The sequence below is a fragment of the Leptonychotes weddellii genome, chromosome 3 (genome assembly GCF_054177405.1).
Source record: "Leptonychotes weddellii isolate Sample4059 chromosome 3, ASM5417740v2, whole genome shotgun sequence".
Taxonomy (NCBI): domain Eukaryota; kingdom Metazoa; phylum Chordata; class Mammalia; order Carnivora; family Phocidae; genus Leptonychotes; species Leptonychotes weddellii.
Genome location: NC_138371.1, coordinates 65,797,927 through 65,812,880, shown reverse-complemented (window position 1 = coordinate 65,812,880; position 14,954 = coordinate 65,797,927). Strand labels below are relative to the sequence as shown.

The 14,954-nt window shown below is 46.4% G+C and overlaps 1 protein-coding gene across 1 annotated transcript in view; it reads left to right on the top strand.

Moving 5' to 3' along the window:
• TANC1 (tetratricopeptide repeat, ankyrin repeat and coiled-coil containing 1) overlaps positions 1-14,954 on the top strand; it is a gene marked incomplete at its 5' end in the record, with an annotated part of 112,578 nt that overhangs the window by 47,785 nt on the left and 49,839 nt on the right. The window contains 2 exons of the mRNA XM_081815480.1: positions 2,157-2,287; positions 3,339-3,525. Coding sequence (XP_081671606.1) covers positions 2,157-2,287; positions 3,339-3,525 — 318 coding nt within the window. The remainder of the gene's footprint in view (positions 1-2,156; positions 2,288-3,338; positions 3,526-14,954) is intronic.

Genomic DNA, 14,954 nt, shown 5'->3' with positions numbered 1-14,954 from the left:
AAGGGGGCACCCCATTCCCCAGGACCTACGTGGGATGCAGGGTCTCAGAGTGAGCCCCATGTGAACAACGGGCTGTGGCCTCATTTGTTGTCACGGTAAATTCTGTGGCAGCCAAGCTCTGGGTGTCTCCACAGCTGCTGCCAACTGGGAGTGTTTCTGGCGCTTTCCCTGGAGTTTCAGGTTGAACCAGGAGCTAGACATTCAGGGGCACATTCACAGTTGGGGAGCAGTATAGAGATTGTGTCGAAAGGAAAGGGAGGTGTGGAGTAGAGAAACTACTGAGTTCCGCCCCCTTACCCGCTTCTTCCTCTTGCCATCTGCATCCTGTTGGCTCCTTCTGGTCCAGCTGCCCCCTGAGATAAAAGAGCTGCCCTGCCTGAGCCTTGGGGCGAGGGAGGGTGGGACTGATCCTGTTCTGAAGTGGTTCAGCCCTTGGGTGTGCCTGGGTTTTGCTGATTTGGTTTGGTTCCTGCCTGCTTTTCCCAATGCCCAAGTACTTTGGGAATGAAAATATGGTGGAACTCTCTGGTGGGAAGGGACCTTTTGTAGAGTGGCCTTCTGGGTGTGGTTGACCTGCCCCGGGGTGCTCTCTTACCCCTTTGGCTTGGAGCCACTGCCCCTTCCTGGTACGAGTTTAACACAGATGATCCAGAAACATGTGGGCTCTCTTAACCCAGAACAATCAAGCCTTGGTTATTTTACCCCTGCAGTTTTGTTGAGCAACTAAAAAAAAAAAAAAAAATCCAAGCTGGCAAACCACAGTTCTTAGTGCAAACATTGGGAGCTTTTGAGAGTAAGCAAGGGGCGGGATGCTTTTCCTTCCTTGAGGATACAGCCAGCCTGGTTTCCCGTGTAGCTGCTATCCTGGGAGCATGACTGAGCAAAACTGGTATGTGAATGAGGATAATACAAATGGTCTTCTCAGCTCTACTGGTTTTGATTTTGCGGTTCCTTACAAAAGGTAATGTTAGCATTGAACTTTGGTGGTGATACTGTAGCTCAAAGGTAACACTGCTATTTTGTTCTTTCCTCATGTTGTATTTCTAAGACTTATTATCTGCAGATTTCCACATCTAGGAAAAACTGGTTCATCAATGTATGGGTCTCGTCTCTAGACGATTAACAAAAAAGAACAAAACATTAAGATGAGTGAGTATATTACAGGTTGCATATTGTTCTTAAGTTCAAACTTCTGTAAGCAGAGTATGCTTTATACGTTATTTCATTCCCTGATGGATGCTGATTTAAAAATACATGAGAGGTGTTAGAATGATGTATCATTTCGTCGCCCTTAATTAAGTTCCCTTAGGCTTTTGGATACAAGGTTAACCTATAGCTCAACATTTAAACCCAACAACAGAATTCTTTTAAGTGCAAAAAGCAAGATGAGCAGCTTCTTAGGGGACGCCAGAGAAGGAAAAGGTTGCAAGCATGCACTGTGACCTTCAGGTTAACCATGCATCCAGCATTACCGTGGAGTATTCAGAGAATACAGCCTGATTTCTCTCCATCTCCGCATGAACAGCAGAGTGTATCACTGGGCTTTGTCTCTTGGGACACATTTCGCTGGGATTTAAAATCTTTGTTTCAGAGTGGATTCCTGACGATTGACCCTTGAGTTGGAGTCCTGGTTTGGACTTGGCTGTGGCTGTGGAAACCCGCCAAAGTAGTCCTGCCCATGTTTTGGTTAATGAGAGCTTGGATTTCAGTTTTACCCCAGCATTTAAGTAGCTTGGGGCTCTGCCAGCATGCCACTAGGGTTTAACTTCATCTCCGCCTCCTGTGGGCATTGGCCACCCTGTCCTCTTGGAGAGTTAAGATGAAAGGCAGGCCTCTTTCTGCCTCTGGTGTCTGAGGTGTACCCATTTTTCACATGCCGTGGAAATAGAAATCGCTATCGTATAATCACACTGTGTTCTGATTCAGGTCAAATATTTCACTCTTTGCACTTGGAGTTTCTCTTCCACTGTTTTCTTAACCTGTCACAGCCTCTTAATTAGAATGTATTGCTAGAGGACAGGCAGCATTGTCAAACTTTGTGCATTTTATGAAAATACACAAAAGCACCAGACAAGCAGCTGTAGCGCGAGCTCCTCCAGATGCAAAACTGAAATTCCCCAGAGGGGCATCTTCATTGTTTTCTTTCTTTGTTCCAGAAGCAAAGGCCGATAATGAACCGAGCTGTTCGCCGGCAGCTCAAGAACTGTTGACAAGGCTGGGATTTTTACTGGGAGAAGGGATCCCAAGTGCCACACACATAACCATTGAAGGAAACAATGAGACCATGGTAATGCCCAAGGAAGACACTGCATATCATACCTGCTCAGAGTATGCATGAAGGAAGGCATAACCTGTCTTCTCCCCGTCCCTGCGTGGGGGAGTCATTGTTCAGTCAAAGGAGTCTGGGCTGTTGTGTATTGAAATTTACTTCAACAGTTTGTGATTTCTGCAGTGGGGAGGTGGGGCGAGGTGGAAGGGTGCGGAACTCAAGAAAATATCCATGTTAACCTTCAAGTCACCACCCAGGGAAGAGTAGCTGAATGACTTTAAGTGGTTGAAAGAATCCCATATTAAGGATACTCCTTTTATCTTTGTAACACCAATTCTTCTCAGCTGGCTGCTTTGGGATGTGCTTTCCTGTGCGTTTTTTTAGGGTTGAGATTTTGGAGGGTCAGTGGGATGAGGAGAAGATTTGTAGGAGATGAGGCAGAGACAAAATAAGATGCGAGCAAATGGTTTGTGCATGGGAGAGCATTCCGCATTCTAGGGACTCAGCAGCCTGCTGCTTCAGGATGGAGATGGGTAACGTGTGCATGGCAGTGAGGGGCCAGAGCTCCCGCCCCCCTGCGGAGGGCCTCTGCGAGGGTGTCACGCACTGATTGAGATGGCGGTGGCCACCAGCCCCCTGGCTCTGCGAGCAGAGCCCATAAATCTTCAGGAATTGAATCAGGCTGCAATGCTCGTGAAACATTACAAAAACAGAGTTCCCAGGTTTTCCGTACAGAGGTCAAAGAACCCATTTGTCTTCTGCAGACTTTAAATGAAAGGAAGTCTGCCTGTTTGCTATTTCTATTTTACGAATGTGCGTTCCCACTAAATTATTTCTAAGACTGCCCTTTTAATAAATAAAAAAAAATCACAGGGGAAAGGGACAGAAGAGAGATTTCTCTTTTAAAATTTGGAAGGCCACATATATATGTATGAAGCCGCCTCACTTTAAAAAAAACTGTTTTCCATGTTCCTGTTTTTAGTTTATTGCTTTAGCGTCAGAAACAAAAGACTGTGTAGAAGCGTCCTGTGTGAAGCCGCGCTAACTCCTCCTTCCGTTCGTCTTGCAGTGCACAGCTCTGAGCCAAGGCATCAGTCCTTGCTCCACACTAACAAGCAGCACCGCATCTCCTAGCACCGATAGCCCCTGCTCAACCTTGAATAGCTGTGTCAGCAAGACGGCAGCCAACAAAAGTCCCTGTGAGACCATTAGCAGCCCTAGTTCCACCCTGGAAAGCAAGGACAGTGGAATTATAGGTAAGAAGCACACGGCTCGGTAATGGGACGGCTCGATGCACGTCGGCCAGAGCATTCACCAGGCACTTCTTCAGAAGATTTTAGTGTGGTCTGTGAAGGTTGGTCGGCCCGGGCCGCCCTGCTCTTTGCAGACTGCACAGGCCCCACGGATAGCCGAGAGGATGAAGCCTCCGCTCTTAACGTTCCTTGGTGTTTATTTTTTATAACCCTGGGCTCATTAGGTGAAAAAATTTCCTGATCAGATCAGACCTGTGAAGTTACAAAATCCTACCTCCTCATCGATTAATTCCATTTGCTGGGCATCTGGTCCCACTAGGGCATAGAACCGGGCAATAAAATCCCTGCGTTTCGAGGCGTCTTCCCAGCCCAATCGCAAGGTCATTTATTTCTTCACTTATTTCCAGGTGTTTGTTCTTTAGTTTCTTTTCATGGGATCTGACCACTGTTTTTGAGGCCAGAATTTTCTAAGGATGTCCACCCTGTGCCCCCACACACCCACACTCACACCAGTAGGTTTGGTTGTCCTGACCTGTGGATCAGGAGACACAGATTCTAGTCCCGACTCTTAGGGTGCTTAGCTAGGTCAACACATGCATAACATTTGAATTCTTTGTACACTTCTTTCCTTCTCTGTTAAAGTAAGGATTCTGATTCCTTCAGAGATTCTGGCCTCGGGTACACATTAGAATCAACCAGGGAAAAGAGCCCTTACTTTTCACATCCTCTCCCAGACAGAGTGCCTTTCCGTTTCTGAAGGTGGGGTTGTGCACCTGTGTGTCCCAGGTGTCCAGCGTGGCACCTTTCAGATAACAGACGTGTGGGACCGCTGGGTGGATTGTACGGGCCCTCCTATGCTCCTGGACTGCTGTTTAACATTGGTGCTCTACTGAACATTCAGCTGCTTCCCTTTTTCTGACTTATGCACATGTCTTTGCGGGATATTTTACGTTCTAGTAGGGCCTGAACCCCACTTATTTCCACGTTAGTATGTAATCAAAGGGGATGACATTTGAGCTCCTTATTTCCTTCATTCACCTGCTACTTCAAGTGTAATTTGCAAAACCAAGTTGCAGCTTCATGCACTTTATATTTTGGAGGTTGCCTCAGAAGATCTGTGAGATCACTGGGGCTGGGTGGCGGGCTCCCTGGTATAGACCTCACTGTAGCTTTCTCAGGGGCCCTTCGCATAAGGACGGCCGCCTCTGCCCTCAGTTTTCACTTGGATCAGCCTCTCCGGTAGGTTTTTGTTTTGTTCAGTTTTGGTCACCTTATTGAGATGCAATCACATACCATAATATTCACTCATTTAAACCACCGAATTGTTTTTGGTCTGTTCAGAGTTGTGCAGCCATCGTCACAATCCGATTTCAGAACCGTTCACCCCCAAAAGAACCCCGTAGCCATTAGAAGTCACATTCTGTTCCCCCTACACCCCCAACCTTGCTCATTCGGTAGTCTGCCGTCTGTCTCCGTAGGTATTAGCTGGTTCTGGACCTTGCATTAAAGTGGTGGCTTGAGGTTTTCGTAGCAGATTTAAATGCTTTCACTTATTCTGCTGATTTCCTCTTCCCACCTCACTCTGCTTCTCCACCTGCCGTTTAGTCCAGATAATTTTTCCCGGTGTTACTGCTGTCCTCACGCCTTCTCTGAGCTGTCCTCCACTGCCGGGTCTGTGGGGTTCTGCGACAGCCAGGCGACTCCCCTGATGGCATTTACTCTTCTGAAATGTCCTCTCCTCCTGCCTTCAAGGAGTTCAGTGCTGCACGGTTTTTTGGACAGCCTTTTCTCTCTGCATTATATGATCTGGCATCGGCATTGCATGCCTCTGATTATGACCAAGCCAGTGTCTTGTTGTGACAGAACCTTTTTCAGTGACCAAAGAGGACCCTCATACATTCATTCTCTCCTCCCCGCCCCCCCCCCCCACTTTCTCTCTCTCATTGAGATACAGTGCTGCAATTTTAAAAGTATTCTAAAGAGGGGAAAGAAAAGTTGCCAGTTTGGTTTTCTGTCTTGTCAAAGGAAAGATTGAGCTGCAGGGATACCAAGGCTTTTAATGAGAACTTGGTTGAATACATCCATCCAATCCCAGACCGCTTAGTCCCTCTATTTACATGCTCTCTGTAGCACCTCAATGTTTTCCTTCAGTTTACTTGATCTTGTTTTATTATTATTGTCTCCATACGGAGGGGAGGGGGGGGCTCTCATCTATATTATTCTGGCTGTCTGCTGGGCTCCTGGCATGGTGTTGGGAATGAAAAATTAAGGAAAAAAGAATTGTTGCCGCTGTGACATCGCATCGGAGGACGGAATGTTTAGCTGGTTTCTAAAGAAGATATGCAAGATTCCCATTCCAAGTTGACATTGTCACGTCTGTTAATGTCAGCTGTATTGTAAGCTGTGTCTTGTTCAAGTTAAATGACACGTTTCATGTCATTGAGGCTGTCCTTCATTCCTTGGCTTCAGAAAGACAAGTTCCCTTGGCTCAGCTTCACATAAAAACGGTGACAGTTGAGATGAAGTGGGAGTCGTGAGGAAATGAAGTCCCCCCAGCTTTGGAGATGGTGCTCCTCAGTGCCTTAGCTGGTCTCCGGCAGGGAGTAAGGACTGTAGGTGGCTGAGAAGCGAGCTCTGTGCTGGTGACAATGTTCCTCTGTTCGCTCTCCTTCCACGACGTGCAGAACTAGAACCTGTCGCCAAGGGACACATGGGGGGGTAGGGAGGGGAAGGAGGAAAGGCAGGTATTTCCTCTCTGGGCAGCTGGTAGCCACAGCTCTTTGAAGAGGCAGGAGTGGGGGGGCCGGGGAGGGAGAGCGCTTCCTCCTCAATCAATATGGGGTCCGTAGGTTTCACAGCCTCCTCACGGAGCGGGGATCTTTACTCAGTTGTGGTTCTGTGATTGCTGGGGGTAGGGTGTGTGCTTTCTCCGCCTGAGGAACATGACTGTTTTTATAAGGTGTAGCCTGGGAACGGCAGCCTTTAGGCATCTTAAATATTTAACAGAATAAAATATTCAAGAACACAGTGATCTTAGTGAGCAAAGATAAAGGTGAAGATACCTTGGCTTCCTGCTTTGGAAGGCCTGGCAGCTGCTTGGTATAGGCCGGTTAGGATCCATATGCTAAATTCCACAGGCTCTGGGGAGAGGGGGAAGAAGTTTCCATTGAATTTTCCATTTCGAGTTGTTTCAGATGTGTCCACCCCTAGAGCTTGGGTTGGGGCGGCAAAGGTGTCGGGGGTGGGCTGGTGACAAATGCACACAGTTGGCGCGGCGTGACGAGCTTTGGGGGGGCTGCCGGCACCCACACGGGGCTCAGAGCTGCATGTACAGTATTAGTACTGTTTATTTAGGGCACCTGGGGGAAATTTCAAATAGTGTTAACCCATCCTTAGAAATTCCCAGCCCTCTTTTTTTTTTTTTTTTTTTAAAGATTTTACTTATTTATTTGACAGAGAGAGGCACAGTGAGAGAGGGAACACAAGCAGGGGGAGTGGGAGAGGGAGAAGCAGGCTTCCTGCAGAGCAGGGAGCCCAGTGCGGGGCTCGATCCCAGGACCCTGCGATCATGACCTGAGCCGAAGGCAGACGCTTAACGACTGAGCCACCCAGGCGCCCCCCTAGCCCTCTTCTTAATATGTAAGCTGATTTCCATCAGGGTGATTATATTTAATCTACATATTTTTGCCCAACAGATGCCATGTAGGGAAGGTCGTATTCCCACATGGTCACATGGCCTTCTCGGGGCTGCCACGGACTACCCTTCCTGTGGTCTGTTTCTGCTGGTTTTGATGCATTGCAGATGAAGAGGATTTTCCTTTGAGGAATGGCTGGCTTAGTGGGAGAAAGGACAGAATCATGACCATTTGAAGAATTTATTGGACCCCTTCCAGTCTCTTTGTGTAGAGGTCAGTCAGGGCTTTGCAGAACCTCCGTGCCCTCTGTTCCAACTTTACTGTGTTACACAGAGGGGAGTCCCACTTCATCCTATTTGAGGAGGTCCCGGTTCTTGAAATGTTCTTTAGGAGTATAATAATTCTGTCATGTACAAATACTGTCTCAGCTGGATGGGCGTAACTGAATTCCCTACAAATATATATATTTTGAAAGTAAAATTTCCTACTCTTGACATATTAAAATCATTGGCATTACCTAGAAATCAGTGTCTGATTTTTAAAATTTGCAGTGTGAAGACCTTCTAAATGTGAAACTATACCCAATCAGCGTAAAGTAGCTTCTTAATAACTGGCTCTAAAAGGAAAGCTTTGCAAAGAAGTGGCTTTAATCGGTGTTTCCTCCATGCCTGAGAATACATTTTTTCTTAGTGACACTCCTTTGAATAAACTTGCTTCCAACTGTTAACAAATGGAAATTGTAAACTGTATTAATCTCAGCTTAGAAAAAAACCTAAGTAGGTGTACTCACTAGAATGTGTATGAAAGCCAATCTGATTATTTATTTACTTTAAAAAGATTTATTTATTTTAGAGACGGAGAGTATGTGAGTGGTGGGAGGGGCAGAGGGAGAGGCGGAGAGAGAATCCTCAAGCAGCCTCCCTGCTGAGCGTGGAGCCTGATGTCGGGCTTGATCCCAGGACCCCAATATCATGACCTGAGCTGAAACCAAGAGTTGGCTGCTTAACCAGCTGAGCCACCTGGGTGCTCCCCAGTCTGATTTTTTAAAAAGCATCACTGAAAGCAGTGGGTTTTAACAAGCACTTTTTGATTTAAACATACTGTGTAGTTTTTGTCTGTGTCCATATCATGGTCAGTATTGTGTGTGTATGTTTAAAAAAATGGATTATTGCTCTATTTAGGAAGAAAGGGAATGGATATTGGATGAGGAGAAACAAAACCCAATTTTCCTATCAAGATTAAAAAAAAAAAATCCTTCCTATGTATTAATAATAAATATGCCCAGGAGGAGGACTTACAAGGTAACAATTAGAAAAATTCTGGCTAAGAGGCCATTAAAAGTTAGTCACCTGTCCCTTCCAGGCCCTTCTCTACTATCTGCTTGTACCTGCTGGCATTTATAATCTCCAAATTACTTTTGTAGTATCCCAGATCTGTTTCTTTTTGAGAGCTGGTGTTAGGCCAGCCCCACGAAGGAGGAGGGGTATTCCGAGTGGATGGTGTCCACATCTCCCCCACTGGGCCTGTGTCGCACACAGAGCAGGTGTGTTGTTCACCTGCCCAGCTTCCCAGCGCGTGAGCCACCACATTCCACCAGGCCAGATAGCTTTCAGGAGATTAAGTGCTCAGAATATGAAAAGGGTAAAGAATTTTGGCTCTTTCTGTTGCCTTTCCCCTTTCTCTGGTGGGGAGGTAGGGTGTGGCTTGCGTTTGCTCTTTCTCCCTTTGAAGCTGGAAGGCAGGTATAAACTTAGGCAAGGGAATACCTTCACAGAAACATTTCTCCTGCAAAAGTGGCTTGCAGGAACTACTGGGTCCTGGATTAGTATCCTGCTGGTGCTTATTAGAGTTTGATAATGTTTGTTTTTCTGGCCGGTTGCTTAGGATATTAAAACAAAGTTTATCGTGGGCTGACTTTTATCTTCCCGTGCCTCGACTTGACTCCCTCCTGGGCTTGTAAAATGAAATTGATTTCAAAGGTAGCTAGAGACCTTTTGTTCCTTTTATTTCCTGGACTTCGTGTCCCAAGGGAGATGATCAGATGTGGAGAGAGGCCTACAAAGAGGAATTAATTGTATTTTATTTTCATTTTTAACTTGTTGTAAATCCTGCCCTTTTGATTTTATGCTAATCCAGCTTTGTTGCCCCCTATATTGCCCTGCTTGCTGCTAAATTGAAATGCTTTGAAATTGATTTGGTAATAACTATTTAGAGTGTTTCAGATCTGTGTTAATATTCATTTTGCTACATTGCCTGCAATTTAAAAAATCATCCTTAATTATAGAAACTTTTTTTTTTTTTTATCTCTTGGGTGAAGGAGGAAAATTTGCCTTTACATATATAATTTGGTAGTATACTTAATGTGGGAAAGAAATCCGTAGCGATGATTTGGCCTGCTGAATGCCTGCTCTACTTGTATTCATTCACGCTGTGGTTGGATTCTTCAGGCGGCTATTCTGTGGGTGTAGCAAGCATTTATCGGTACCTACTGTGTCCCAGGAGCAAGTCTGTTCAGTACTGGTACAGTAAAGCTCAGGTACAGTATGTTCCTAAACTTGTCCACCTGTGGAACCAAAGAGCGGTCGTCTGCCCTTGGAGACCTGGGCAAGTTGTCAGTTACTGAGAAGGGTTTAAAACATGGCCGTGATCGACACCTCTTGGTGGAAGATGCATGCTGTAGGTGCATAATAATACCAGCCGCTGATAGTGCCTTGTGCTCTGTTCTGGAAGAGTCCACGACTCTGCGGAGTCACTGGACTACGTCTGAAGCTCCAGTGTCCATGCCTTCAGTATACAGGTTAGGCGAAGCTACTGAAACACGGAGTTGGGTGTTACAGCTAGGAGACTTCACGTTGTACAAATCCACGGGCTTTTCTCTGGAGGCTCCTACCTGCTGTGTCAGACTGTGTGTGTGGGCAGTGTGGCCTGTCTTTGCCTCCTCCAGTTCCCTGTCCCTGCTGACCCTTGAGGGGTTTCCACAGTCTAAGGGACTGGTAGGTGCTGCTGTGCACCATGGCTTGGGTCCCTGGCCTTGCTGCTTGTTGCGTGTCATAGCAAAGCGTGGCTTGTGCAATGCCAGGAGCACTGAGGTGGAGATGTGCTACGGAGATCTGTCTGCCACGAGCCCGAGCGTGGCGCCCCTGGGCAAGGCCAGAAGGAGAGCCGGGCTCTGCGGTGCTTGACACAGGCCTGCTTTGGTCTCCCAGGAGCTGTGGAAGAAGAAGCCAGAAAGTCCCCCAGAGTCTTCTCCTTGCTGGGCTTGGGGAGGTAAAAGCAGTCCCTCCAGGTCAGCCGCCTCTGTTCCCTGTGTGGTTCGTTAGCTTGCAGGGGGCGCGGAGGGAGAAGCCCAGTCTGGCCTTTCTGTCCGAAGGTTTCAGGCAGGCTGGTTTCATCTCTGTAATCCTTCCCTTCGTCACTTGGGGAAATCCCAAATATGTTGTGGCAGCCGGAACCGTGTGTAAGATGTTGGGGGCCAACAAGGGAAGAAGCGAATCCTGGCAGGCCAGGATGGCCAGGGTAATGGGCGCGGTGCTTCCCGGGCTTTCTCTCTGCTCTTTACCCAGTCTCATTTAGACTCTGGTTTCTCCTTCCACAGGTGTTAGTGATCTTTATTCTATTGGGTTAAAGGCGGTGTCCACAGAAGCTGGGTTTTCTTTTTTCATCCCCTTCTCCCACTTTTCTAAGCAACCATTATGTCCTTTTCTTGTTTAATCTCTCCAGCGTTTTAACTTTTAAAATCTGTGTCAACCATTAAACTGAATATAGAAGTTAAAAAATGTTTGTTTTTTCAGTGCTACTTTATTTTCACTTGTGTGGGGAGGAAAACATTCTTGGGTACTCATGAGATACGAGGCACTTTACATACCTGCCCTTGTGTCTGATTTTCTCCACAACCCAGGGAAGGACAAAGGACTCTCTTCATAGAGCCCTGGCTTTGAAAACAGAGAATGAAGACCGGTCATCTGTGGAGTGCTTGGGGGGGGAGTCAATTTCTGGGTTTTTTAGAAAAGTCTCTTCAGAAATTTTTTTGTGTATTATAAATTAGGGTACTGCAGGTACATGACTTGTAAATGCATGTATTTGGGGTGCATGCTCAGATTTTTCTGATAGTGTGGTGTGATCAGAACAGTGCATAGCACCACGGCAAGGCTTCAGGCCTTACGGAGCTTCCCGCCCGAGGGGCTGGTGGGAGTATTCAGTGAGCTGAGAGATGACAAGGGCTTAGAACAGAGCCCCCACGTAGTAAGCACTAATGTATTTATGGTAGCCACTGCTGTGATTTCCTGCGACTACTTGATACTTAATCCCTCCCCAGTGGATTTGAAATACTTACAAATAGACATTTAGCAAAATAAGATTTTTTTCTCCCCACGAAGGTATGACTTGAGAAAAGGGAGTAAGAGCAAGTGAACGAGGGGAGGGAAGGGGGGGATGGGGAGAGGGAGGCCCAGGCTTCCAGTTAAGGAATGAGGAAGTCATGGAGATGAAAGGCACAGCATCGGGAATACAGTCAGTGGGCTTGTAGTAGTGTATGCAGACGGACGGTGGCTGCACTTGCGGTGAGCACAGCATAATGTGCGGAGTTGTTGAATCGCTATGTCGTACACCTCAAACTAATATAACATTCGTTTATACTTCAATAAAAAAAAATACAAGAGAAAAGATGACGTCGGGAGTGAGTTTTGTTAGACATTTTCATTTTGCTTATCAGTGGGTAGGAAGTTTGACAATTCCTAGTAGCCAGTATAAAGAGAAACTCAGGGGTGCCTGGGTGGCTCAGTCAGTTACGCATCTGCCTTCGGCTCAGGTCATGGTCCGGGGGTCCTGGGATGAGCCCTGCATCAGGCTCCTTGCTCAGCAGGGAGTCTGCTTCTCCGTCTGCCTCTCCGCGCCCCTCCTCCCCCCCAGCTTGTGCTCTTTCACTCTCTCTCATTTTAAAGGGAAAAAAAAAAAAAAAGAAAAACTCAAACACGTAAGTTGATGTTTGTAAGGTAAAGACAAAAACGTGCCCATTCCCAGTATTTGGCCTGGAGAGACTTATATTTTGTAGGTCCTCAGAGAGGGAGAAGCCAAAGTTTGAACCCAAGCCCTTTGCACTTTTTACCTCATGACTTTTCTCCATCTCAAAGGCAGATAAATTCTGTTCTACCTGTGTGGTATCCATTTGATGTCAGAGGCCCTTAGTCCCTAAACAATTCTGGACTAACACTGTATTCATTGTAATTTTCTTCTTAATGTTCCTTTAAACCTATAACTTGATTTAGATCCTACCAAACTACTTATTGGGCCCCAAACTTAAACTGATTTTTTAAAATTCTATTTTAAGTATGCATTCAACATATGAAAGAACCTTCAGTGGACAAAGAATGGGGTGCAGCAAAGCTGGGAAGGAGAAGGAATACGGTTTTATTGCAGTACTTTATATAGCAAAACATTTAATGACTGAGTAGGTCTGTCTGTCTCTCCCACCTCCTAGTCAACCGGTAACTTCGTCCCGGCTACTGTGCACCCATGACTGGCTTCTCTCCACTAGCCCCTGCCTGAGGACTACTGTTTTTAACAAGTGAGACTTCATGAACTGCAAAATACTTTTTAGTCACAGACACTTAGAAAACTTTGACTTGTTGAGAGCTATGCAAGGCAAAGGGAGTTTTAATATAGTGCGTGGGCAGGCAAAAGGGCTGGTATTAGACCTACCACTGTGTGTGTGTGTGTGTGTGTGTGTGTGTGAGAGAGAGAGAGAGGGGGGGGGAGGGAGGGAGGGAAAGCAAGATACAGGGCAAGAGAGATTAGTTTCTCCCAAGTCTGTTCCGTATCTATAAAGTGGGTTGACGGTTCTCAGCCTGCCTACCTCTTCTCCAGGGTTGTGGTGATCATGTATGTCCTACTATGTGTTGGACATGCTTTGGAAGTAGTGTAACCCTATGCACCAGTAGGTCTAGTTAAATGTGCCATTTACTACAGAGGAAGAGAATGTGTGCTGTCCCTGGTTAAAAGGAGTTTTCAAATGATATGGAAAGTTAGAAGTAGCACGTGTGAATCAGTGAGCAGGACCAAACAAACCTAAAGTAATACTAAATTGTGAGAAGCGAAGCCTAACCTCATGGCTCGATAAAACTTGAGGCCTGATAAATCGCTCATTTAACAGAATACTGTGTGTTAGAAGAGGGGTAGAGCCCCCGTCTGAATGATGGCGGCAAGTCTTCATTGACAAAAGCTGGCATCTGTAATGGTTGATGGAAGAAAATGCTAGAATGTTTGAGTTGTTAGGGAACTTGAAAGAGTATCCGAGTCTCCAGAAAATGTCAAATGTTACATAGATTTTGGAGGTGTTTTTTTTTTTTTAAGTCATCATTGTGAAGATGTTGCCGTAGTTGTGTATGTGTCTGTTAACTTGAAGGTGACTGGTTAACTTGGTTAGGAGTTTGAATTTGGTAGCCTGGAAGAAAAATCGGTATTTTTGAGTAGCCTGTCCTTGTTTTAGGAACCAGCTTCTCTTCCTTGGCGACTGTGGAGCTGCCCTATTTATTCAGTGTGTTTCTTGGGTCGTATGGGGAAACGTGTTGGGCCTTCACCTGCCCCCTTGAATCTGCATCAGGGCTTAATTGTGCCTGAACGAAGACGAAAGTATGCTGTGGGGCTTCCAGCCGTGTGGGCTGCCTCTGGCACTGGATGGCAGGGAGAGAACCTTGTGAAGTGGGGCAGCCCCAGTGGGAGGGCCTATGGCTTCAGAGCTGCTCACCTACCTGCACAGTGCACCATGCGTCTTCGCTGAACGTCACGAGGGCACTTGCGAGAGTCTCCTGTTTAGGAACACATAAACTTCTCCTCCTTTTGAAACGGCAACCCCGTCACGGACTTCCCTCCCCCCTCCCCCCCCACCGCTTTCCTCCTCAGGACCTGGGCACGTGTGGCTGTATGGTGAGAGCAGGACCTTCAGCCTGTCCCTGCGGTCTGGAACCCCTGACCAGGCCGTTCCTGTTCCCACTGCCTGCGGCCTGACCCAGGACTCAGGGTCTTGGGGGTGTCACTCTGCAGTGTATGGCACTGAGGGAATGCAAATGCAGACAGACATCACTTTGATTTTCTGTGTATTTTTTCCCTTAAGAGTATGTGCCCCCAAATAAAACCGCCACAGAATAAAACCAAACAAATCACTCTGACGCATTTCCTGTAACTCAGATGTTGTGGTAGCCTGGGAACCTAAGTATGTCTGAGTCCCCAACACTGGACTTACGAAAGAAGGCTTGTAACAATTCACAGTCATAACTTATTGACAAGTTTACCATTAATCGTTATTAATAAGCGATGATCTCATTAATGAATTAGACTATTCCTATGAAGCCTTAGCACGGTCCCTGACGTATAATAACCTTAAGTAAATGTTACTGGCACTGTTATCACCACCACCGGCATTTTCGGGGTGGGAAGACTCCTGTGTGCCATACTTAGGCTCATATGAGTGGTCCACTTAAAAAAACACATGAGTGTGATTGATTCCAAATAGGTGGAGAAATTAGTTTTTGTTTTTTGTTTTTTTTTAAAGATTTTATTTATTTATTTGAGAGAGAATGAGATAGAGCATGAGAGGGGGGAGGGTCAGAGGGAGAAGCAGACTCCCTGCCGAGCAGGGAGCCCGATGCGGGACTCGATCCCGGGACTCCAGGATCATGACCTGAGCCGGAGGCAGTCGCTTAACCGACTGAGCCACCCAGGCGCCCGCCCAGAAAGTATTTTTTATTTTTATTTTTTTTTAAAGATTTTATTTATTTATTTGAGAGAGAATGAGATAGAACA